This window comes from Larus michahellis, chromosome 11 (assembly GCF_964199755.1).
Source record: "Larus michahellis chromosome 11, bLarMic1.1, whole genome shotgun sequence".
Taxonomy (NCBI): Eukaryota; Metazoa; Chordata; class Aves; order Charadriiformes; family Laridae; genus Larus; species Larus michahellis.
The window spans coordinates 2,445,905-2,472,737 of record NC_133906.1 but is presented as its reverse complement, the minus strand read 5'-3'; the positions used below and the strand labels follow the sequence as shown (position 1 = coordinate 2,472,737).

Here is a 26,833-nt window from a genome sequence, read left to right as displayed (position 1 = left end):
GTACACAAATCTGCCAGTAGCCACTGCCCACACACTGGCGCTGCTCACTACCTCCTGGAATGTGCTGTATGCAGAGTACCATGTACCCCCACGGTACCCAGGTTGCTGTGGGCATCCCTTCATCACAGGATAGGGGAAGGATGAGGGTGCTTGGAGAAAGGTTTGCCCTCTCAAAGCGGTGCCTGGGTTAGTGGGCAAGACCCAGCTGCACAGCCCAGGGTGCAGGACCCCACAAAGCCTGTCCTACCTTGCTGAACAGTCTTTCCTTCAGCAGATCTACACATGCCACCTGGTCTCTGCCCATCTCTTCAGCAGCTACATACACTGGCTGGTCCTGGCATTGCTCCTCTGTTTCTTTTACAACCTGAGATGCTGAAAGAGCATGGGCATGCCCTTTCTGTTCCTCCCTTTTCATAGCCAGCCTCCCTGTGCTTCCCTCCATCCCAGCCCTTGCCTGGCTACCCTTCCTGCCCCAGGGATGCTATGGGCCAAGGGGAGAGAGCTGCTCTGGCTACCCCTCCCTTTGCACAGTGCCAGGCTACAGAGCTGTCCCAAAAAGGGCTGCATGCCATATTTGCTGGAGGGGCAGGCACAGCCTCCCACTCCTTTGCTGTCTCCACTGAGCCTTGCAGGATGCTAGTTTAAACGGGAGCTGACAGGGTAAGTGGAGGATTCCTCCCGGAGCAATGTCTACCCTGCATCGATATCCCCCTGCCGCCACTGACCTCTGGCCCTGGAAAACTCCCAGAGAGTGTCCAGCTCCAGACAAGGGAGGAGCTGATTAACTGAGCCCAGCTCTGGAGTGTGTGGGAGCTCTGTTGCCTCTCGTTTGGCTGGGGGTGGTGGGATGCTGATGTCAAACCGGCTGAGAAAAGTCCGGTTCCACAGGATAGGAATGAGGAAGGGCAAACCTCAGGCTGGTCAGGCTCTGGATGGTGACTCATTGTAGGTCACGAGGACTGGGGACAGGCTGACACCTCTCTCCAGGCACGAGGCAGGCTTGGGGGTCCTCAGGGGCTGGGTGCTGGGCAGACCTTGAGGAAGAGGATGGGAGGACAAACACAAGGGATGAAGAGAGACAGGAGGGAGAAAGCCGAACGAAACAGCCCATGATTTCAGTGTGAGAACTGTGGTATTTGGTGTTTCCTGGTACCTCCCAGGCAGGGTGAGGATCTCACGGAGCAAGTGCTCAGCTTTGCCAGGAGTGGGGAAAAAAAGCTCCCAGGAGGCTCAGCTGTGGCTGTTTTTATTTCACGTGTGTGACCCATTTGGGATCTCACCATGTCCCAAAGGCTGTTTGACAGGACACATCTGCGAAGGGTTCAAGCGTTGCCTGCGGTGTGCTGCTGCGCTCAGCCGTTGCTGGTGGCTGTGCTGTTGGAGCATATGCCAGCATCGCATCGGGCTGGAGGCGGAGCCCTGGCACAGCAAGTGGGATTTTATCATCTCTTCATCTCCTGCAAATTTGAGTCATGAGCATAATTCAGCAGGTTTCAGGCTACGGAGAGCTACGCAAGGCAGGGGAAAACAGCCTCTCCTTTGTTTTTTGCTCTTTGGAAATGGCCAGTCCTTCCCTACCCGCCTTACCCCTAGCAGAAGCATTTTGGGGTGCAGGCAGTGTCGTCAGCATTTTGGATGAGCTTGTCCACATGGTGAGGGGGCTGTGCCGTGGCAGACCTACTTTGGCAGCCAGAGAGGCCCTGGGAAATGTGCCATCCTCTCCAGCAAGCTTGCAATGGGCTGGGATGAGCACAGCTTATCCCAGGAAAGGAATGCCGTGCCCTCGCAGCCGTGCTCAGAGGTGGCTTCTGGGCTGCGCGATATAAATAAGGCAGGGGGTGTGGTGCAGCTGGGCCTCCCACACAGGAGTGACGGGTCTGCTCGCAGTAAGCAAGCATGGCGTGTGGGAGCTGCTCAATCTGTATGCCGAGAGTGCACAGAGGAGTCTGACCTGCCAGGGCCGGAGGAGGAGAAGGTCCCCTGCAAAACTGGAGACAGCAGAAACAGCGGGCAGCACCAGGAGCAGAGCAGTGAGTGGGATGGGATGGAGAGCACGGGGAAGGCTTTAGTTGGAGATACAATAAAGTAAGGAAAGAAGGCTCCATCCTTCCCAGCACCTTCCCACTCCCCTCACTGCATCACCCTCCTGCCTCGTTGCTTCCCCTGGTCATCCCTTCCCTGCACACAAGCCTGACCCCTGGGCACGTCCAGCTGTGTCCAGCACCATCCCCACTGTCCTGCCCAGGCTTGGCACAATTACAGCCAGTCACTGCTGGCACACAGCCATTTGCTCTCTTCAAGGATTTCCTCCTGCTTCTGATTTTTGTTGCAGCAAGGCAGTACGTACGCAGGGGTAGGGGGAAGTGGTTTCTCGGAGCGGAGCGCACAAGATGCTCCGTCAGGGTGATGTGTTTAGTGTGTAGGCAAGGCAAATGACCTTTTTTACCCATTTCCTAATGACGGACACCCTCCATTTGCAAACCTCCACTGTGCTTGGGTAGAAAGCACTGAGCTTTGGGGGTAGCCAGAGTGGTTTACGAAGGATGTGCCACTGGGCTGCGATATAGCCATGCAGGCAACAAATTGTGAGTGAGCAGAGCAGCCTGCCCCAGTGGTTTCTCCACATCAGATCCATATATTCATAGGGAAACTGAGGCCTGACCCACTCCAGCTGACTCCACAGATGTTGTCCAAAAGCCACAAAAAATCCTGGGAGAGCCCATCATCTGCTGGACCAGTAATGAAGGACTATCCCAGGTCTGTGAGGTCTTTGGAAAAGCAATTTAAGTCACTCACTCCCTGCTACCTTTCTGAGTCTAGAAAGCAGCCTGCGCAGCCCTTTCCTCAGATCTGGAATTATTTCTTAGGGCTGGGAGACACAGCAGCAAGACATCCGTGAATTTCCCCTGCTGACTGCGAAGAGGCTCAAAGATCATCTCCAATGGGTGCGGACATGCTGCTGCAGCTCACTTCCATGATCTGGCCATGCAGCTGCCCGCAGACACCTTCTCCTGTGTGGTTGGAGACCCAGGAGCAGTTTCTGCAGCAGCATCCCTCCATCCTCTCCAAGGTGCAGCAGCCAGCAGAGGGTGGCTGGCACCACACTGCCCGGACACCACCCTGCCCAAGATCGCTTTGTGTGACAATCACTATCAACTTTGCCTAATTGCAGCCATCCTCCAGCTGACAGCTATCTTTGTACCATCTCCAAGGGCTCATCTCAGCTGTAGAGTTACCACCCCTGATGTCCAGGTTCAGCCTACATGTGCAGCATCCTGCTCCCAGCCAGTTGAGCTTCCCAGGCAGGGTAGCTGGTGGGGAAGGTGTCTGCTTGGGGTTGTGGTTGCGTGGGTTGGTAATCTGCCCACACCCCAGCATAAGCATGTTATAAATCACGTCAGTGTGGCAATGCCAGAGAAGCAAACATCTCTGGTCTGTGTTTGCATGGGACTGAGCATAACACCGCAGTGGTTTACCATGGGAGCCTCCATGTTATTGCAACACTAGCTAATCAACAGTAGGTGCTAATGGTCCTCTGGACCCTTCTCATGCTGCCCAGAAAGCAGAGCATTGCGGGGCTCCAGAGCACCCCAGCTTCCTGCAGCACTGGAGCCATGGCAAGGCTGCCGCACAGAGAGAACTGAGGAAGGGTTTTGTGTCCACCCTGACATTGCAAACCTCCATTTTAAAGCCTTCAGAAAAACTTCTCTCTCCAGAGTCAGATCCGGTAGTTTTGCAATTTGGGGCTGTTTCACAAGTGAAAGTGGGACTCAACAGAGTTCTGCAACAGAAGCTGGCTGTCCGTAATGAGATCAGGGTGGAGAGACAGGCTCAGGGAGCTAAGGTATCTGATGCAGCTCATCAGTTAATTTGGAGGAGCCCAGGACTGCGACTTTTAGAAAGCTGCCTTTCCTGAGGATTATGGGTGCTGAAATAGCTGGTGATTGGCACCCCGCTCGGGGTTGATGGACAGGCGCGGAGGGAAAGGCGAGCTCGGGGAGGAAAGGCAGGCGCGCTTCCCTCTCCGCTGGAGTAGAGCGTGGCTCCCATTTGTGCTAATCCCATTAGGTCTGTTTGCACTAAGCCCCCGCGAGTGCTCCCTTGTCGAGAAAGTCACTGCCTTTGTGTGGGCCAGGCTCAGCTCCACGATGGCCAAGAGCAGATGGGGAAGAGGAGCACGGTCCAACTGACCGTGCCTCCTTGTGTGATTAAATCATGGTGCAAGGCCATCCCAGCATGGGAGCTCGGAGGTTCACGGCAGGCTAAAGTGTGCTTGCAGCACTGCAGAGGGGCTGGGATCAGCTCAAGGAAGGGGTGGGAACAGCAATATGGGGTGAAAGCTGCTGGGGGCTGATCAGCTGGCTGTGGAGGAAACTGATAGACTCTCCCTGTCTTGGGTGATGCCAATTCCCTGCTAGCAGAGGGAGGAAAGCTCCTGCTCTTAGATTAGCTGCTGTTAGCGGCACCCCAGCCTTCTCTCTATCACTCTGCCCATGGGAATAAACTGAGCTACGTATTCTGCTGGGGCTTCAATTTGAGACCCCCCCGGAGAGGGGGCTGGTCTTGCTCTAAATCTCCTAATCCCCTTCGTCATACTGCCAGACAACCAGAGACACGGCGGCAAAATGCCTGGGGCTGGGCCCCCCTGCCTCCCCTGAGCTGCTTGCAAATCCCAGTCATCCTGCTGGCGATTACAGGGGCTTCTCCTGTAGCACAATATCCAATCTCCCCCAGAGGCCACCGCAGCATATGCGGGGCTGGGGTCCATGTCTGCCGCAAGCAGAGGCAACCCCGCTCATCCTATTAACATCAGTACATGGGAGGGATGAGCGGGGCAGGGGCGACCTCCCCACCACCCTAGAGCCAGCCGGGGAAGGATGGCTTTGCGGCTTCCCCATACCATGGTCCCGCTCCTCCTGCACGATGGGTTCTGTTCTTCAGAGTCTCACCGTGGGGTATGGTTACTGAAGCCCATCACCTCCCTCTCCATGGCCAGCCCTGCTCTTGTGGCTCTGCAGCTGCCTGTGGACATCATGGCATAGAACACATTCCCTGCCAGAAGAGACGGTGTCAGCTCTTAAACTGCTTTCAGCTCTTTTTGACCCTCTACCCCGAGCTGGCACAGCAGGAGCCCAGCGCCCTGCTCCCATGCCAGCAGTGCATCTGTGGCCACCATCACAGCACAAGTGGGCAGCAAAGGCTGTGCTGTCCCATCGCTCACCCAAGCAAGAAAGCTACCCTGGTGGGAACTCATTGTCTGGCCACTCCAGACGTCTCTGTGCAGAGCTCTACTGGCTCACTTAGTCCTCCCACCAGCTCTGCTTGGCCCAGGAACCATCTCAGGGTCCTTTTATTTCTTTAAAGATTCAGTGAAAATAGATCAGGCAGTTCTGAGATTTCCACTTGGTTCCCTGTTTCTGGCTTGCAGAAATGCCCATTACTCTAGAAGTGACGAACTGAGACAAGGAACCAAATAGGCACAGATCTTCTGTGGTTACTGACAACACTGCTTTTAACTTCATGACTGAGCAAATCCATGCTGGGAAAAAGCCTCAGGAGAGGTAACCTCCATGAGGAAAATGGTCCTGCTGCACCTGGTCACTCCTGATTAGAGCCAGACAGAGATCCCAAATCTTACCCATTTTACTGTGCAAGCACCGAAAATGAATCTGCCAGATCTGTGCAGGCAGCTGGACAGCTGAAGCTGCAAGGTTCAGCTCATGAGACACGAAAATTAAGTTTTCCATCAAAATGGATGTCCCTGGCCTGGCACATTCCCAGTTCCTGCTATAAGCCGAGGACCCTATTAAATCAGATGTACTTGAAAAACCCAGGTCAGAACAAAGCTTATGCAGCAAACGGTTCCTTGCCCAGCCCATCTCCCTTCACATGCTGTCCCCACCTGGCAGCCAGTCAGACCATAGTCCCTCTTTGCAGATGCCCCCACCCTAGGGGAGGTTGCCAAGGAGCAGGTAGGAGGAACAGCTTCCCATCTCTCCACCTTAGGCTAAGAATGATTCTTGTGGAGCCCCAGGCTGTGCAAACCTCCAAGGACCAGTGGACTCGACAGGGGCACCAAAGCCATGTCAGTTAATTCCATTTCGATTGCTCATGAGACCAGCCTGGTGGGACCATGAGACCAGCTGCACCTCCACTGGGCACTGAAACGCATCCCGAGGGCAGTACTGACTGGGAAACCTTGTGTCGAAACCCCAAGCCATTCTGGGCAGCCACAGCATCCTCACCAGCAGCATCCGCGAGGCCCCGTCCCACCCCAGTAGTCGATGTGTGCTGCCATGGAAACCAAACAGTTTCCAGACCAGCACATAGCTGTCTGGATGTGATGCTCAGGGCTGTGCCAGAGGACCAGGAAGGTTCACTGCACTGGGGTGGGGCAAGAGGAGGGCAGAGGGTGCCGAGGTGGGAGCACAGTGGAGCAGGGAAGGATAGGCAAGGAGGAACTGGAGGATCTGGGGGAGTCGGGGGGATGGGGCATGCTGGGGGGGCAGAGAAGGGTAGAGCAGAGGAGGGGAAGGAGGCACAAATGGGGGGCACAGGGGTTCTGCACAGACTGGGCTCACTGGGGAGGAGGAGGGAGCATGAGGAACAACTGTAGGTCATGGCACAAGGCCAGGCGTGTTCAGGAGGGACAGGGATGTCATGGGACTGTGTCTCTGCCTGGAACTGTCACCGTTTGGTGATCCCAGTTATCCCAGGGGCAGGTGAGTACTGACAGCTCTGTGTGGGTGCTACCTGCCCCCCCTGTGCCAGCTGTAGGACTCTGGAACCATCCTCAACATCTGGATCCTCTTTCCCTGGCATGAGCAGGCAGCAAGGCCGCTTGGTTCCCCGGGATCCCTGGAGATACATCCCTGCTGCCCAGCTGTTGTGTGCCTGCACAGAGGGGCAGCTGAGAGCCCCCCACCCCCTAACCTGTGAGGACATGATCCCTTGGCAATGGGGGGCATCAGTTCTCCTCTACATGGCCCAGAGGAGAGCCCAGGGAGAAGGGAATGGTAGAAAAGGAGTCTCTACAAAACCCCCACTGACGGGACAATGGTCTACATCTTCGCTTGGAAACTCTTCCTTCCCAGGGACACTTGCCGGTGTCTTCCGAGCTGAGGGTGAGTCTTGCCTTTGCCTGGTGCTAAGGCCGTGGCAAGCCCAGTGCCTGCAGCTCAGCAAAGACAGAGGTATGGTGTTGTGTGCGAGCCCAACACGGCCGAGACACATAGCACCCATACGTAACCCGACTAATGAGGGAAGCATCTCTACCCTGAGCTATTGATCTTGCCTAGCACAGTCCTGCACAAAGGCGAGCAGGAAAACACAACAGCCACAGCTGAGCAAGATCCCTGCAGCTGTGGTAGGAAGCAGCCACAAATGTGGCCTGGTTTGAAGTGGCCCGGCTGTTTCCAAAGGGTCTAAACTGCCTAAAAAAAAATCAACCATGCTTGGTAAAGGAGATGGTGAAATGGTGGGAAATGGCATCGGGTCTCCAAGGAGCAGTGATGGAGGTGGGAGGGAGTCTGGAGCTGGTTGGTGGGTCTTTCCCTGGTTTCCACCTTAGCTGGTGACAGGCACAAGTGCAGGCAGCTTTGCGGCTGAAGATGTCTTTTCACTGAAACATTTTGGTTTTAAATAAAGGAGACTGGTCAGCGTCAAACTGCTTTGTGAGGTTATCTTACTCCTACCTGTGCAGAAACATCCTTAAGCTGGAAAACAGGAGTGGGGAGACAAGAGCGGCCACGCCAGGGCTCCTTGCACCTGAAGGAGGGCAGCAGGAGCAGGTATCTCCCCACACCCACCAAGGCTCTTCACTGCCTCCATGTGCTTTCTTCCCTGAGAAAGCCCCAAGCAGCCCCCAAGGATGCGACACGTAAGAATTCGTTAGGCACAGGCACCCGGGTTTTCACACTTTTATTGTAAAGCTTTAGGAAGGGCTAATTACAATGGAGTTGGTCATCTGACAGCTCAGCAAACAAACAGAACAGGAGAGAACGGAAAGGGGATCACGACGGTGTCATGCTCACTGCTCTGAACAGAAAGAATTACAAGGGAATCAATTGTGCTCACAGCGCCCGGGGAAAACCAAGCCCAAGGCCCAAAGCCTTCCCCGCACAGGGAAATGCATCACACATTGAGAGCAATACAACCTTAGCAAGAGGCATTGCCTTAGACATAGGTCACCATCTGAAAAATAGTTGGGTACTTTACTCTGCCATAGGATTTCTCCTTTAGAAAAGCTACACCTGCATGTACATAAAACTGTACAAAAAACAAGGCATCACAAGCAAGGAAATGAAATCTCGTATAAATAGAACCAACACTGAAGAGCTACAAAGGGGTCACTTAGATCCTTCCCACGCAGCCCGCCTGCTCCCTGGCTTCCACCTTTGGTTTTACCCCTGGCTTGTCCTAGTGCAGTGTGAGATACAGTGAACCCCTCCGCAGAGGCATTGAACCCCCCTCCTCTTCCCTGTGCTTGTCTAGACTGGAGCCCGTGGGGAGCTTCCCCCTCCACGTGCACAGAGGCTTTATCCTTCTGGCTTATAATTGTGCAAATGAGCTTCTTTCCGACAGCACCTCTTCTTCGCCCTCCCCCAGGACTGATCCCCAGTGACACTGTCAACTTCACCCTGGGACAAATCCCCAGCACCCCCTTTCCCAGGACCAATGTCCAACGCCTTCTCCTCCCCAGGGACCCATCCCCGCTGCACCCCACAGAGCCTCCCACCCCTTGGCACCCCACCGAGGACCCAATCCCACTCTGTTCTTCCCCACAGACCCGCCCTCGCCCCCCCCCATGCTCCCCCTAGACACCCATACCCTCGCCACCCCCCAGAGACCCTCTCCCCACTGTGCTCCCCTCCAAAGACCCAGCCCCACCATCCCTCTGTGCACCCCCATGAGAATCATCCCCTCAACCCTCCCTCCCCATGGTACGCATCCCCAGCACCATCCCTCCCACCCTTTGGGGACCCCCACTGCACTCACCACCCCCCTTGCGCCACGCTCGCACTGAGAACATCGCCAGGTGCTCCAGGAGACAAGACAGCAACTCCAGCCTCAGGGCTTCGAGCTTCAGGGTTCCTCTGGTGACCCCCAGCAGAAGGTAGGGAGACCACCTGCAGGCGAGGGGCTGGGGGAAGCTGGTCTTGGACAAGCACCCCTCAGATGTAGCTACGTCGATCTCCCAGGGGGTCCCCAAGAGGGGCACTGGACACTGCCGCTGCCTGAGCCAAGGGGAGGCGTGAGCAGTCGAGTTGGCAGTGGAGTCAAAGATCCTGGCCAACGCGGCCAAATTGCACATTCTGCCCAGTTTGGCCCTGAAACTACAGAGCTACAATAAAAACAAGTTCAGGAGCGTGACCTGCTCAGGCAGCCAGGCCAGGGGAATGCGGGCCCTGCCGGGTGGCCACCACGGGCAAGGGTAGAGCAGGAATGCCCGGACGGGCGGGTGGACATCCACCAGGAGCATCATGCCTGCCTTGAGGGACCCCCAGCCGGTCGGTGGGGAGCAGCAGCAGGAGGCTGGGAGGAGGGTCCTGCCTCCTCCCAGTGGCACCCCGAGGTGCAGGGGCTGAGGACGATGCAGTGTGGTGTGGTGCCGCCTGGGGAAGGTGAGGAGCAGGGCTGGGGCACGAGGGAGCAGGCGCGAGCAGGCACCTTCTGCCACCCTTCCCTTATCACCCGGGCTCAGCTTGCACCACATCCCCTCAGGTCAACAGGGAGCTGGCTGCATCTTGCTACTGCCACCGAAGCAAAGGGAGAGGAGCTGCTCAGAGAGAGGGATGCTGGACGGGGGGAGGAGGCTGGGTAGGGGGTACCCCGGCGCACTGCACCCCAACAGGCACTACAGCTATGGCAGGGCAGTCTCTGACCCACAGTGGCTGGGGTGCCCTGTCCCTGCCGTGTTCCCGTGACAGTCGAGCCTGGCAGAGCCATCCGTGAGCCCCGCGGTGATGGACCACGTGGACCGAAGATGAACTGCGGGGGAAAGCGTCCTGCAGTTACCACTGGCCTCGCTCCCTAAGGAAGATCCCAGAGATGAAGACGATCGATGCGCGCGCGAGTACGGGAAGAACAATGGTGCAGCACAGTCTCTCCCTGCATCCTGGCGGGGGAGGACCAGGAAGGGCTACCCAGGAATGAGGCGTGAGTCCCCCGGACCCCTCCTGCCAGGGGTGCACATGGAGCCCCCCAAAACAGGATTGTGGCCCAGCTCCCAAGGGAGCAGAAAGGCTCAGGAAAGCACCCAGGCATCCCCTTCTGGGGAGTCCCTTAAGGGGCGAGGGGCCCCTCTCCCCACCGCATGGGCAGTGTTGCCCTGCATGGGTATCCTGCAAGGGAGCTGAGGATGCCGGGGCCACGGGGATCTGCTGGGGAGACCGGTTGACCTTTGACAATGGAAGAGAAAGCTGGATCCCGTGAAAGTGGCCCTGTGGCCTAAGGGCAGCGGGAGTCCAGTGGGCAGGGGCTCGGTGGCCCCTGGTGTGACCCTGAGACAAAGCTCCTCCTCACAAAGGCAATGGTGGCTTACAGGCGGACGGGATGGAGGTCGAAGGCATGGCACAGCCGGCCTCATGGGCATCCCCTGCCCCGGAGGAGGCACAAGGCGATGGGCTGAGACACCACAGCCGATGACGACCTCCCTGCCAGCAGAGTCGGAATGAGGGCTTCTCCGGACCCAGCCGGTCCCTTCACTGGGGGCTTCCCCATCCCTCCTCCACCCGCCGGGTGCAAGGCCACCACCAGGGAACCTCCCCCCGCAAAGCAGACCCCGCCTATGGCACCAGGCAGTCCCTAGGGACCCTGCAGCTTGTGGGCACAGTGACAACGTTCATAAAGAGATCCAGGCTGAAAAACAGCAAAGTCCCTACAGTCCGGCTAGGATGCTGCCCCTCTCCTCCAGCTCCCCAGCTGCTGTTTCAGGGACTGGTCACATCTCTATTTACAATATAGAACATGAGTGTGGGCCGGACGCTGCGCTCCTGCGGGCTCTTCCACGCAGCAAACCATTCAAAGCTGGAACTTGCTCCCTGTGGTTTGTTTGTTTTCTTTTTTTTTTTCCTCTTTTTTTTTGTGTTTTTTTTTCTTTTTGTTTAAATGTCTTTTGTTTCAAGGACAATAAAAAGTTTTGATCAGGCAGGACTTGAATGTCATTCCTAAGATTCGTATTTACAGGAGTCTACAGCAAAGAGACAGGCAGCTTGCTCCCCGTGCGCGGGGACACCCCTCGTCCTATGCCCCAGGAACTCCACCAGCTCTGCATGGACCTTTGGTACGTAAGCCCTTCTCCCCAGCCATGCCCTCCGCACCAGGAGCCTGCCCAGCCCTCCCCGGCGACACAGCAGTTCGGAGACATGCACCCGCAAGTGCTTGGAAATCGGGTTTCGGATGCTTTCATCCTTCCCACCCACCCCCGGCCCCAGGAAACAACAGATTAAAAAGACGCTCCTCTCATCCCTGCCTTGCCCTGCCCTGCTGTCCACCGAGCCCACTGCCTGGAGAATCAGCCGCTGGAGCGATAAAGCATTGAAGTTTAAAATGTTCCTCTGGACACTGGCCTCAGAAGTGTGTCTGCTCCCTGCCCCTCACGCCCAGCCTCACAGGTATATCTCCCTCTTGGTGGTCTGGGACGAGGGGGTGGTGGCTGGCTGGAAGTCCGAGGTCTGGGTGAGAGGAATTTCCTCCATGGGAGAGTCCTTGCAGGGCTCATGGCTACTATTGGAGAAGGCACTGTACGTGGGGAGCAGGCGAAGGTTGGCCATTTTGGTGCTGCGCTCTTCTGAGAGTCTGGGGCTGCCATTCCCGACTTGCTCTTGACTCCCTCTGTCTTGGTAAGGCACAAAAGTGGAGAGTTTGAGGGCGTTCTTGGGCCTGCGGCTGGGGGAGGACTGGCCGGGCATCCAGCAGGTATCGGAGTGGCCGAACTCTGTGCACTCCCGGGTACAGGTCCCAGTCATGGCTACATCGGGCAGAGGCCGGAGGTCTGCAGAGAAGCAAGCGAGAACATTGTTATGCACACCCGGGTATCACCGGCTTGGGATGTCAGGATGAAGCACAGGGAGAAGCAGCAGAGCCTGGACATCTCCATCCTACCCGCACCCTCCCACGGTGGGAGGGGACAGCTGGACCCATGGCCACCCAGGGAGATGGACCCACGGCCACTCAGGGATCCAAGGCAGAGCTGGGAGGGGAACCCAAGGCTCCTGGCAGCCGTTGCCTCCCGTCCAAGCTCACAGCCCCAGCTCCCCCTGGACAAGCATCTTCCCTGCAGCAGGTGCGTGCAGAGAAATGGGAGGCAGAGCACGGGGCAGAGCTCACTGAGCCTACCCCCTTTGGAGATGAGCATTGCACACAAGGGGCTCCACAGCCTGGATTTGCACAGCAGGAGACAGGCTGCCACGAGACTTGTCACCCCACAACTGTGGGCACCACCTGGACCCTGCTAGACTCCAGGAACTCCTTTGGTCCAGCACCTTTGGATGTCACTGTCAGCTTCACCATGCAGAGAGAGGGAACAGCCCTAAATGCAGCCAGGGTCTTCTCTGCCCTGAGGTACAACCATATTTCCTGGGCACCATCCTTAGGCAGCCCTGCCCTGCTCACCATCAGGCATGCCAGGCCACCTGCAAGCCTCCCTAAGCATCCATCGGCAGGAGCCCCAAGCCCAGCCAGAAGCCCTCAGACATCATCTGGTCTCCTGTGGAACCTGAAATCCCTGAACACAGCAAAAAACACATGGGCAAATCCATGTCTAATCCCAGAGAGGTTGGACATATCTGATACTCATGAGTCCCTGTCCCAGGAGCATCAAACACCTGCCCCTGAGAGCCAGGTATCTGAGGGCATCAATAGCTCCCTGCTCCCGGCACGGTCAGGAAATTCTGAGCACCAGCTACACCAGTCCCTGGTCTGGGGTCCTCACATACCAGCCACTGCCTACCCCAGACACTACAAGACCTTCTTGAGCCTTGGCCATGCATCCTTTATACATGGAGTACCTGCCACAAGTCTTCAGAGGCCGAAACTTGGTATTTCCACGCAGACATGAGTGTTTCTCTAAGAGCCATCCCAGACACAAGCCATTCCTTGACATCTACCGCAACTTGGGACACAACATAGCCCCCTGTCACTGCCCACTACCATAAGCACCTGCTGGCAGATCAAGCCTGGTGCTGATGCTGGGATGAAAGGGGAGGCTGCTCATGACCTTGAGACTGCTCTGACTTTCAGACATCTGTTCTGGTTCACGGAAGTCCTCTCCAATTCTCCACCCAGCAGCTCACTCACTGCATTGCTGACAAACAGCCCTGCAGGTGGAGGGAGATACTAAGGAGCTCTGGGGGACTTGAGACATATGGGGCTTTCACCAGCTCAGGGGAAGCCCCTTTCCAGCAGATACACGCTGGTATGCCTAATCCCCTCCTCTCGAAAAAGGACAGACCCGCTGGCATTCCCTCAGCCCTGGGAAGAAGCAAACCAGAGCCATTCACACTGTGCTGGGGACTCTGCCCTCATCAGCACATCCCACATGCCACCAGTTCAGAACTCTCAGACACAGGCATCCCCAAGTCACTCTGGCACAATTTTCACACACAGGCAACCCTGGGATGTGAGGAAGGTCTCTGCAGGAGAAGGCTCCATACAATGTCGGGAACGGTTGACAAGGGTCATAGAAGACAGCTAAAGAGACGGGCGTGGAAGAAGGGGCAAAGTGAGCAGTAAACCAGTGCGTGAGCATATCTTGCCCTGAAGCAACCCCCAGTGACTGTATCACAAATTCTCAGCTCAGCTTTGGGGGCTGAGGCACCCCAGTTTTTCCCCTCTGGTTCCTGTGGAGGCTCTTGCATCCATGCTGCTCCCCGTGCTGGGAGCCGCCTCCCGTGTCCCATCCCCTGGCACACAAGTAAGCTGTGATATCCTGGCAGAAGCCATAAGGACATACCTCAGTGCAGACCCCCTTCACAGCCTGCTCCGCTCAGGGGACTCTAATGAGGAGCAGAAAAAGGACGAGAGGTTCACATCATTGCACAGTCCCCATCCTCCACACCCACCCTTAGGATCCTTCTGGACCCTTCAGCCTCTGCCAGCCCTCCCCATAGCATTGCATCGAGCCCCACAGCATCCCTCTGGTACCCACTGCCTTCAGGAGTCCCTTGGCCTCTCCCGGCCCTGCTCCAGCCTCCTTGAGGCTGCTTGGCCACCACTGCCGATCTCTCACTAGTTTCTCCAGCCTTATCCTGGCCTCCCTGGAGCCCACTGGCCCTTGCAGGATTCACACGGGAACCTGAGGCAAAGCTTGAAGCCACCTGGCTTGTGGCACCCCAAGCCCCTGCGTGCAAAGGGACTGGGTCTGTGTGCCACATGGCAATGTGCACACACGCACATGGATACAGCCCAGTTGGATGCACGCTGACGTGCTCATGCACCACAGACGGGCACACTCAGATGAATTCGTGCGCAGGGGACAGCCATGCTCACGTTGCAGGGTTCAAAAGCAGGAGCATCACAAGGGACAAGATGCCCACACAGGCCAGCGTGAGGGCACAGCTTGCCTGAGCAGGTCTTTGGGGTCATTCTCAGGGCTGGCCACAGACCAACTGTCCTGTTTCCTGAGCATGGTGAGGGAAAGTTGCCTCATTTCTTTCTCCTAGCTACAGATAGAAAGCAAGATACAAAACCAGAGGCAAGACAGCTCAGTTTTCACCACTACTCTGTGCAAGTTAAAGCAGAGACCGGAGCCCATGTCCTAGTGATCCACCAGGTCTTCCTCTCAGGTCAACAGGATGCCCCAGTGGCCACTGGCCTTGTCATTTTAAGGTTGTGTTATGTTGTCTTTCACTTCTGTTCAAGAGGCAACATCGCTGTCTCTCTCTCTCATCTACTTTCCGGCCAGACAAACAGGAGGGCTCATCATCATTTCCACTTCCAGAAATGCCTTGGTGCTCTGCGCTCCCAGGTTGGGGAGTAGACAAGGGCCACCTCTTCTTGCTCTGGTGGAAGGTGCTTTGCGGAGGGTACTGGCGGGACCGAAATAAAAGCTACCTCTCCAGTGAACAAAGCTATGGTGATTTCCTCGTGCCAATGGCGGCTTAGAAATCGCAGGATCAAGCAGGAACGCTGTGTTCAGAGTCTTTTATTCTGCTTTTCCCATTGTCTGTTTCTGGCACTAAAGTCTTTTTCCAGCGTTGTCCCTTCGCTTGCAGTGAGATGCTGGCATGGGAGCTCTGCCACTAAAGGAGCGTATTATGTGCCATGAACACAACCCGCTCTGCTTTAAGAGCTCGGGAACGGGGCAGGGTGTAATTCCTGAATAGCTGTGATTTAGAGCAAACACGACCCTACAGCCTAATTCTCAGCACACGCTGGTGGTTCAGAGACTTCAATGTGCCTCCGCAGACAAGCAGAAATCTTCCTTTGAGGATAAACTTTGGTGGAAATTTTACCCACAAAATGCTGATTCTGGATGCCCTGCAGTGTGGTGAGGAGGCAGAGCCCAAACCTCACCTCGGGATCAAGGTGCCCACTTCACCTTACGAAGTGTACTCGGTGTGTCAGATCCCTCCCCCACCCCAGGAATGCAGTTTTGTGGCCCTGAACTCCTGAAATCTGACAAAGTTCCCAGGTGATGAAGAGTATGGTCATGCCTCTCCAGCATCTCATTCCTCCACAGCATCCTGGCCATGCAAAGTAAAATCTATGCCTGAGCAGCTGCCATGTTTTCCTGAGCTTTGCCCTCTTGCTGTGCTCCTTCAGAGGGCTGGCTGTTCCTGTTATCGGCATTTCCATGCCACAAGGCTGTACTTCACTGCCAGGAGGGTTGGGTGGTTGTTTGGACATTCACAGTCCTCACAGTCTTCTGGCTCCCCACTTTCTACAGCTTTGCATTTCTCTGGCATCCTCTTGTTAGCTGCCTCTGGGCTGCTCTGCCTCGGCACATTGCATAGGAATGAATCCAGGGTAGTAAAAGTCGCATCGCTTTGAACTCTTCAGATGAAAAGGGGGCACGGCTGGGGCTTTACACCAGGACGAACCCTGGGCCCTCCTTCTGGCTGGAGGAGGGGGAAGTTCTCTGGAGCCACGGCTCTATTCTGGATGCTGGCATGGTTGTTCTCGTCTCCTGACATCCAGGGCACCTCTGCTCTTTGTGAAGGAGACTGTGCCAGGCTGTCTCCTCTGGGAAGAGGCACATATTGGTGCCACTGCTAATTATTTCTCTCTATATATCCCCATGCAGGGCAGGAACACATCTTGTTGCAGCCACTTGCAAGGGCTCCTCTAATAGTATTATTGCTCTTGGTGGGGAATTTCAACAGTGCACTTAAGTACTGTTAGACAGGAGACAAAAGCAGGCTGCCTCATTCAGCACGCACTTCTGTCTCCTGCAGTAGATGTGCAGAGGTTCACTCGCCCACTACAAGCCAGGTAGCTTCAAGCAGAGGCCGAGAGCCAGCCTCAATCACTTTTTTTTTTTTTTTTTTTTTTGCCACCAGCTGCAACATCCGCAGTCTGGTTTGGTTCTCCTTGTCTTCCGTTCGCGTCAGACATCAGCACCGTATGCGTGGTGTACAGCGGTGGGCGAGCAGGGATGATGCAGCACAGGGGGCCAAACCTTGCGGGTGAGGGGATGTAGTGCAGACGCTCTGGGAGGGAGGACAGTGGGACTGTGGGGATGTGACACAGCAGAGCACGGCAGAGGACGCAGAGAAGCCCGGGAAGGGAGGAGGAGGGAAGCGCAGCATGCTAGGAGGGACTGGAGAGGTTCAGCACTATGGAGAAATGGGGAATATGAGAGTGTGGGGAGAGCAGCTTGGAGGCAAAGCAGGATGCTCTCCTGAAGCGTAAGATCAGAAAGACTCCTCTTCCCTATCTGGTGGCACGGGGCACATCGGCCACTAATTTCAACCAGCTACCCCTGTTCAGAGACAAAAGCACTGTACCTCTTTTAGCCTTGGTCAGGGGGTAGGAGGGTGGAGCACGCCCCACGCTGCAAAATGAGGGCTGGGGTGCAAGGCGCTTCTTTCAAAATGTCTGCCTTTCAGCCAGGGAAGGATGCAGTGTTTCCAGCACAGGCAGCTTTACCACCTCTGTTGCCCTGGTGTGGACACCTGAAAACATCCCTTCTCCCACACTGAGCCCTCAGGGCTCTGCAGATCACTCCTGGGACACCCTTTACAGTGGTGACCTCCCAATGACATCATATCCCAGGCGCACTGTTCTCCCTGCCTGTTCCTACAGCATCTGTGTGATGGGAACAGCCTCCCTGGCGCTGCTCTTTCCAATTGTTCCCTTCCTACAGCACTGCTCCTGAGAGCAGGCACCATTCCCCAACTCCACCATAGCTTACTGGTGCCATTCTCCTGCACCATCGCTCCCTCCAGGTACCACTCCCTGGAGTGCTCACACCTACAGGTACCGTCGTCTACAGCGCTGTTCCCTACAGGCACCATTCCCCTACCGCGGTACTGCTGACAGGTACCATTCTCTCCCATGCCACTCTTCTCTATAGGTACCACTCCCCTACAGCGCGACTACCTACAGGTATCGTTCCCCTACAGCGCTCTTCCCTACAGCTACTGTCCCCCATGGCGCGGTTACCGAAGGTACCACTCTCCCGTGGTGTTGTTCTCTACAGGTGCCGTTCCCCCGCAGCGCCGTTCTTGGGAAGCACCATTCCCCCACGGCGCTGCTGCCTACAGGTACTGGTCCCCCATGGTGCCACGTCCTCCAGGTGCCATGTTCTGTGCTGCTGCTCCCTCCAGGTATTGCCTCCCCCCGCTGCTTTCTTCCCTTCAGGCACCGCTGCTCTAATGGTGCCATTTCCTCCAGGTACCATGTTTTACAGCGCTGTTCCTTCCAGATACCACCCCCCTGTGGTGCTGCTTCCTCCAGGCACCACTGCTTCATGGTCTGCTCCCTCTTCACTACGCCCTAACAGTACAGCTATTTGGATGGTGTTACCCCAATATCCCATTTTCTTATACTGGCAGCCCCATTGCTTTGCTATTCTATTCTACTCTATTCTATTCTATTCTATTCTATTCTATTCTATTCTATTCTATTCTATTCTATTCTATTCTATTCTATTCTATTCTATTCTATTCTATTCTACTCTACTCTACTCTACTCTACTCTACACTTCACGTCTTTGCAACCTGGCAGTGCTAGGATGACTCCCTTGTACTATCCCACCCCTTAACTCACCCCTCTGTGCCTTTCCCCTACAGCAGCACGCTGGACCCAGTAGCCCGGAGGAGTTCCCCTACTTCGGCAGCAAGAGATGCTCAACAGCCCGTCCCCAGCTAGCCAGCTCAGCGTGGGCTTCCTTTGGTGTACAGGAGCTCGGTGGCTCCTTCCCAACATATCTTCCCCTCGCTTTTGGGAGAGGGGAGCTGTGCTGTAGGTGGCTGTGGAGCCGTGATCTCCTTTGCAAAGCCCAGAGACAAGGTCCCCCTTCGTGGTCCACAAATGAGGTGGGCACAACCAGTGTGTTATCCCCTGCAGGGAATGCCCACCCTCCAGACACAGGGGACCAGAGCGGGCAAGCTCACCTTCTGCAGCTCCTCAGTCCATCTCCTTTCTGGCCCCTGATTCCCCCATCACGTGTGGACGTGACCAGAGCCCTCTACCTCCAGAGCAGCACAAGCACAACACCAATTTCACTTTCCAGGCCTTGGGGAAGGCTGTTGGACTGCTGCCCATTTCCACAGCAATGCTCCAGAGATCAATGAGTACAGAAATATCGGAAGCTGAAAGCACAAGCAGAGAGCTCCCTGCAGTCCACGTTAGTCCCTATTTTTCCTAGACTGAGCTAACACCATCCCTACAACACCCAGGCAGACGGTTTGCAGGACCATTCCTAGCACTACAACACCCAGACAGACGGCTTCGGGGACCAATTCTAGCACTACAACACACAGACAGATGGCTTTCCAAACTTAACACCGTCACTACAGCACGCAGACAGATGGCTTCTGGTATCTGAGACCGACCCGACACTGCCCATAAAGGTGGTTACTGCAGTTCAACGCCACACCTACAGCTCTCAGGGCAATAATGAGCAACACCCGCTCTTACAATAAATACCGAGAAAGATCCTCAGACTCATGCCAGCACACAGATGGATTTCTCCTAGGCACCAAAGTCAAGAGATATAATGTGCACAGCCATTTCCTCCAGACCCTACAGCACTAAGCATCTCTCCCCTCATGCTAAACAATAGTATCTAAACACCAGTACAGACAGCTTGCTCCAAAGTTAATGGCCTGTCAGCCCCTAGATGCATGCGCGGATCAAACCATGGCCTCTGGAGTATATTACAACAGCACACACTAACTGCAGCACGGAAGCAAGTGACTTCCCAGATTCCGCCAAGGGTATCACAGCAGAACCAGCATGTAACTAATGTGGACAGATGCACCCACCAGCCTCACCGGCACAGGTAGCGCTAAACCACTTTGTCGGCAGCGAGGGCCTGAGCCCAGGCTCCCAGAGGACGTGTTCTTCCCTCGCTCGCCGTAGCTGGAGCTTGAGGGACCACCTCCCCGCTGCCGCTATGCCTGCAAACTGCAGGCGGCTGCACGACGGCGGCTGGCTGGGAAGCACAGGCATCCCACAGCCAGATCGCCACAGCAACGGGAGGTGATCCGATCTGTACCAGCAGCAGGAGCACCCAGATGGATGGCTCTGGACATTGACGGTGTTCCTGTAGGGACCAGGCAGGGCTCAGCGACAGACTATGGCACCCGCAGGACTCCCAAAAGCACCATCTGCCCCCCCCCACCCCGGCTTCGCTGCAATCCCTGTGAGACCCAGTGAAACAAATTCAATCCCGCTCTAACAGATTTTGTGCTTGTGGTGCCACTTACATGATCTCCCACCCTGGCACAGTGGGGCTTCAACCTTCGCTGGACTATAAAAAGCAGAATTATTACATTAAATTACTGAATAATTATGTTAAGTACTACCTTAATAGGATTACGGGGTTCAAAGGTCAGGAAATGCCAAAATTAGGATTGTCCGTGCTGTCTTAATGCACTTCGTGAAAAGTCTGCTTTGTGATGCAGACCAGAATTATGCTCTGGTGGAAATTATTTTCCCTGGGGTCCCTTTGTGCCACTGGGGAAGAGGACAGAGCCACCTGGGAGATATACCAGGCTTTTCAGGAATAATAGGCTTTGCCAATGAGACTCTACCCCACAGGCTGCAGAAATTGGGGAAGGTACAATGAAAGGCTCAAGAGACCACAGAAAATTACTTCTCTAAAGCATGGGGCTGGAGGAAAGGGGGGTTGCTTTACTATTGAGAAAACAACTAGCAATTTCCTTTCCTACTTCCTTCTGGAAGTTAAATATCTGGACAGATTTTAACTGCCACTTTTTTAAATATCTGTTAAGTGGCATATGTCCACTATGAAAAATTGTGTCCTTGCAGTTAAAGTTTGCCAAAACTTCAAGCAACTGAAAACTGTCAGGTAATGAGCATTACTGGGCAATCCTCTTCACCCACTTTGTATTAAACACAGAAACAAGTCTAGCTCTACAATGAAATCCTGTTTCCTGTAATATCCAAACACTGTCCTCTGGCCAACCAAGAACTTCTCGTGACACCTACAGACAGCAGATATTCAAAAAATAACCACCAGAAAGGACGAGGAGTCACACAATAACCAAACCAAACCGTGCAATAACCGAACCATCCTCCAAGTTGTGTGATTTTTTCCTGCAATATCCAGCCCAGGTGAGCAACTATTTCTCTAGTACCTTCAGGAGTGCACGAAGGTCTTGACAAGAAGTTGTGGGCAGCGGAGCAGCCACCTTTCTTCCTGCCCTGGCAAGGGGGAGGGGCAGGTAGGAGCACAGGGCTTTTCTGGCTTTTGAGTCCTCTCTTGCAAGGGCTAATGATGGTTATGTAAATTAGCAGAGGAACACCACCTGCTATCCCCAGGGGCTGTCAGCTCATGCATGCCTTGTATGCGCATTCCTGCTACGCAAATACCTACACAATTGCTCCTTCCACATTCCCACCTTGCCTTTGCTGATGCCTCCAGTGCATAGGATTTCTCCCAGCCCCTCCCATTGGGTCTCCCAGCCTGGGTCTGTGGGGCTGGCCTGTCCCCCTGTCCAGCCAGAGCTCCCCAGGGACACAGGGATGCATGGCCCAGAGCCTCCTGGCATGCCCCAGGTACTGGTATGCTGCCAGACGATGGGAGGGGGTGACCAGAAGGGGCTGGGCCACAAGGGCAGAAGCAGTGACACCCATGCCAGTGAGAGCTCTGGCTACCCACCGACCCAGCTACTGGGTTTCTACAGCTGAGGCGCCCTTGCCCAGCCCGCCGGTGCATTGCATTCTCCAGCTGGGGTCTACTGCGCCTGGGGGAATGGCAGGAGAGCTGAGGTTGTGGCCTTTGGGGCACCAGGTCCTGGGGAGCTCCTGGTCCATATTATTATGGGTTGCTGACACACTGTGGTCCTTTTACCCCACCTCCCTCCTCCCCTCCCAGAGCATCACTGAGACACATAGAATCATGGAATCATTGGGGTTGGAAGGGACCTTTGAGATCATCGAGTCCAACCATTAACCTAACACTGCCAAAACCACCACTAAACCATGTCCGTAAGCACCACGTCTGCCCGTATTTTAAATACCTCCAGGGATGGTAATTCAACCACTTCCCTGGGCAGCCTGTTCTGATGTTTGATAACCTTCCTGTGAAGAAATTTTTCCTAATATCTATCCTTAACCTACCTGGCACAACTTGAGGCCATTTCCTTTTGTTCTAATGCTTATCACTTTGGAGAAGAGACTCACCCCCATCTCGCTACAACCTCCTTTTCAGGTAGTTCGTGGCTTCTGTAGGGGACTGGAGACTTGTCCCATGGCTCCTGCAGGAGGATTGTGCCCTGCGCTCCTGCCACTGCTTGAGAGGCTGGTGATACAGGTCTGCTTGCAGTGAAGGCCTTGGGGCAGCAGCGAGGACATGTGCAGCAACCCACATGCCCCAGGTCACCCCACAGCTGCCAGGCACAGGATGTGTTAAAGCAGCAAAACGCTTCTTAGGGAAGGAACTTGAGCTTTACCTTGTGCCTGAGCCTTGGAAAGGCAGGGATCTGATCCTCTCTGACCCAGCCCCTCTGCTCAGGCACAGGGTTTGGGGGGAGCGCACGGAGGGGTCCCCTCCAGCCCACATCCCACACATGCTTCCAGGGGAATTGCAGCCCCCCATCTCTGAGGCTGGCCTCCACACCCTCCATCTTCTGCAGCCCACCGCTCCAGCCAGCCTCCCTCCAAGGGTTAATCTTCCTCTCTAGAGCTTCTCAAAGCTAATTAGAAAGAGCCTGGGCAAGTGTGGTGGCAGACACCGCTGCTGCACTTATCTCTCCACTTCCGGGGCTCTGTCCTTATCATTTAATTAAAGCTGCAGCCGTGCTTCCCTTCCTGGCAGCAGCTAATCAGGGAGGGCACTGGAGCTTGAGGCAGCCTTTGCCAGTTCGCCAGGGAAGAAGCAGGAGAAGGGCAGGGAACATGCCCCAGGAAGGACAATAAAAGGGAGAAGAAGATAAAGAAAGAGTCCCTTTGTGGTGGCAGCCGGGGGACTGGGAGGGCAGCGAGGGACCAAGCCTCAGCCTCAGTGCTAGTCTGCCAGCCACAGTGCTGTGCAAGGGGGAAGATGCAGGGCCCGCTCGGCTCTGGATGGACTTCTGCCATGTCAGCCTAGGAGTGAGCCAAGAAAGCTGCCTCCACCACAAGCTGGCTCCATCTCCCAGCAGGAACAGGACCCTGGACCCTCCGCTCCAACCCAAAGAAGCTCTCCCAGCAAGGCACACTGAGATGCACCCTGACACCAGAGCCCATGCATGCCACATGCCCCAGCAGCAGAGCAAGCCACACTCAATGCTCCCATAGGCAAGGAACAACCCGTGCCATGCAGTACCCAGCATCCCAAAGAAACGTGGGGACCCCCAGAGTGCTGGGGAAGGACCATGTCCAGGAGGGAGGCCACCAAGGAACAAGAGTCATGTCCATGAAGCAACAGGAGAGATGTCCAAGACGCAACAGGAGAGATGTTCAACAAGCAACAGCAACTGCAGTGAGCTCCTGCACCAGGTCTCTGAGGGAAAGCAAGGATGCATAAGCCCCAAGAAATGCTGTTGTTTGAAGTCCACACAATGGTGTGTGGGCGCAGCTACACAGGGATATGTGCTGGCATACATTCAATGAAAGACTCAGTCATTTTGGGGCAAACAACCCCCCACCGACAGCTTCCGTGCCAAATTCCACACCTCTCTTCCAAAGCATGGTTAGGCTAATGGGTCTTGAAAAGAAACTCATAACCAGTTTGTTAGCTGGGCTGAGACAGCATGTCATGTTCTCAAAAAACAGCTGGAACACCTCTGCTAAAACTTAAGAAAAAAAGAAAAAGAAATCATCCTGAGGGAAACCCAGCATGGAAAATTGAAGTTTTAGTGTTGGAAATCTGCTGAAGTGACAAGCAATCGAGAATAAGTCTGTATAATACAAAATGTCAAGCAGCCTAAGGCTGCACAGTCTATATAATGATCTTCATTGCAGGTTCCAAAAGCTGCTCTGAAGGCGCAGACTGGTTGAGATGTATGCGTGTTCTTGGCATGCTCTGAGTGGGAGGAACAGTGCAATTGTTTTCAGCCTTATGCCAACAATGTCCTGTCCTTGCACTGATCCTGCAAAGGGTGGTCTTCTCCCACCGTTGCTCACCTGCTAGCTCCTCGGTCGTCCTACTGTCCTAATCGTATGAGCAAGCATTAATGCGTGATATTTTGACTTTTTTTTTTAATTAGTTTTCAGCAAGACCAGTTTTCTCGCCTCACCTACAGGCTTGTGTCGGAGCGGGCAGTCATATGCGCAGCCTAGGAGTGCATTGCAAGGTGCGCCAGTTCATGTGCATGGGGACTCAGGAATACGGGTCCGGTTTTATGAGCACTCTCTGTGTTTCCTCCTTGGTGGCTGCCTTTCATTGTACGCTTGTATTAAAGCTCTTGTGTCAAGGAGAATGGACTGGCATACGCATGTCTGCCTTTGAACAAAACCATTGTTAAGCTCCATCAACAATTTAATAATCTTTCACTAGCAGGACAATGGATCGGGGGAAATTATTCTTGCAGGGGGGCCAGTAGCCACACAGCAAAGCGTTGTTCGAGGCCTTTGAAGTCACATAGGTGTTTAACTGACAAAAGAAATCACAACTTTATGAAAAGGGCTTGCCTCAACAAGGGGATTGGGAAACAAAGAAAACCAAGACCACTCGGAGAGAAGCAGAGCAGGGGAGAAGGAAGAGCCCTTGGAAGAGAGTCAAGCCAAACCCCAAGGAAACTGGGAGAGGAAATGACAGTATGGATTTGCATGCATACGCTTTGTTTTCTTTCCACAGATCTTTCCTGGGCTGTTTAAGAGTAAAGTGAGCACATTCACTTGTCATTTCAGCTTTTTTACAGTCTGTTCTGACTGTAGAAACATGCTGGTTGCCTGAAACATAACGCAGACATTGAGGAGGAAGAAGACAGATCCTTGCCAGAATTTGTGGTGAATATTTGAAGGATCAGGGAACGGGCACTAAATCCAGGACTGATGGTCTTGGGCTGCCCTGAGGAGGAAATGGCTGTCTGCTGGTGGAGAATGCACACATAGACCCGGACACCCCACCCAGGCACAGAGAACCAGATGCACATGAAATCCAACGTACAGCAGTTTTGTGAGCATTAGACCGGGGGGTATGGTCATGAAAATTTGGAGGAATGATCCAACAATCTGACACCAAATGAGGGTGCCTGACTGCTGATTGCTTGAAGATCAAGAGCAGCCCACGCAGGAGAGCCTGAACTGCTGAACTACCCAGCCCATTTCTCTGCAGTGAAGAGACATGCCATAAACCCAGCTGAAAATGCACGTTATTGACACCTCAAACACCCACAGACTCAGAGGCTGAAAATCTGCAGTGGAAGCTAAATGGGGAGAGATTTTTGTGGCTGGCACGTGGCAGAAGCAGCATATGCACTGGTCAAATCCTCCTGTGGTGCAGCCAAAAATACGTGCCAAGAAATCAACCCAGGTGGTTAACATTTCAGAATTGAACCTCTTGCCATCTTGCTGGCCTGATTCCCCACTGAGGCATTGAAAGGATTTGAAGTGCTGATGGCCATGGCTGGAGAGGAGTCACCTTCTCATGTAAAAGTAGGAGGTATCGATGCCAATGCGGCTTGCTAAAGGTGCAGCTCTGAGCAAACGGGAGGATATCTGTGTGCTGGATGCAAATGGTGAGGTTTGGGAATGGGGCAGACTGGTTATGGTTTGTTTGGGAAGACACAGGAAAAAAAAAACAGATCCTAGTGAATACTGCTCTGCCCTATATTTGTTATTAGGATGGCAGAAAGGCGTTCCTGTGGGAGAGTGGAAAAAAGAAGGATAATCGCTTCCGATAGGGAATATCAACCTCCAGCTACCCCTGGGTGCTGCAGTTTACAGACTGCTGGAGGTTAGATGCAATAAAGTTTGCACCACTCAAGGGAGACCTGCCAACAGCAGTCCTAAAGGCGCAGAATGAATAAAACATGCTTTAAAGAACAAGCGAGGATTAAACCTGCTGCCTAACATCCTGGCAGGACAACGGGGATACATCATCACCCTGCATTAGAGGCAGGTTGGCAAAGGGGATTTGCCAGCTCTGTCACCCCCAAAGCACAGCACAAGGGAACAGCAGGATGATCACGAGAAGATTTTGATTTCATGGTCCAACAGAGATGTATGAAAACTTCCAGAATCAATCCAAGGGCATAATTTTTACAGATAATTTTTCAAAGGGGAGAAGACGGTAATAGCAGGTCTGCTCCTTGTGCATAGTCCATAGCAATAGAAAATTTGTGTGTGGCATTGAGTAAAGCAGCAGTGTACCTGTTTGAAAGAGCAGCTCAGAACAGAACAGGTAGAGAGCTCAAAAGGACCTGTGATTTGAGAGGTCTCGAATCAGCAATTGACCCTCTGAAGGAAGCCATTAATCATCATTAAGGAGGTTTATGTCCCAACGGACCAAGAGGCACAACAACACCGGTCTCGTGTCCTATGATGTGGGTTAGCAAAGATAAAAAACAGGGCTTGGAGAATGAAAAATAAAATGCATGTGGACAGCAGGGTTTACCTGCAGCAGGGAACTGCCTGAACACCAGAAGGGTTCGGGATCCAGCTGCTGAGGGAAACTGATAGGGCGAACAATACCTTCGAAGCAGCATTGTTTTCAGGAAAAGGCAAGATATTTGCCTTCTCTCGCTGATTTATCTGCATCTCTGTGGGTGCCCCTTCCTGTGTGGCTAATAAGCGGTAAGATGCTAGACATGGAATACACAATTTCTTTTGCTTTTATTCATTTTCTTTCTCAATATAATAAGTCTTGCTTTTGTCAAGGTCCCTGTTGTCTGGGTAATTTCATCTAGAGATCCTCAAGGAACAGAGATCTCCATATCCCTCAAAGTTTAATATCTTGGTTTTAGCTGGCATATTTTCAAGCAATAACTTATACAGCTGAAGAAGAAAAAAAAAAGATTACTTATGTCTAATTGGCGTTATACTAATTACCAGCAAAATACATCAGGCAAATATCACATCTACTCACTCTCTGTCATTTTACATTCCCTACTCCATCTTCTCTTTCCTCGGCAGCTATAAAACAACACGACATGCTGTTCTGACACTTCCCTGAACAAAGATCGTATCCTAACCCTCTCCTCCTTTCTCTCGCTGCCTCCTTGTTTTTTCATTTCCAAGCAAGGTCGTTTTAAAGCAGACACAGACATATAAC

General features: G+C 54.0%; 1 protein-coding gene across 3 annotated transcripts in view; it reads right to left on the bottom strand.

Annotated features, from left to right (window-relative positions):
• Nucleotides 1–7,890: 7,890 nt before the first annotated feature.
• The window catches only part of PCDH1 (protocadherin 1), a 57,120-nt gene continuing 38,177 nt past the window's right edge, over nucleotides 7,891–26,833 (bottom strand). For 2 of the 3 annotated variants that reach the window (XM_074603580.1, XM_074603579.1), the window contains exon 5: nucleotides 7,891–11,995. In XM_074603580.1, coding sequence (XP_074459681.1) covers nucleotides 11,610–11,995 — 386 coding nt within the window. In that variant the 3' untranslated portion in view covers nucleotides 7,891–11,609. Of the gene's footprint in view, nucleotides 11,996–13,954; nucleotides 13,998–26,833 lie in introns of all 3 variants that reach the window. The other variant, XM_074603581.1, reaches the window with a different exon arrangement.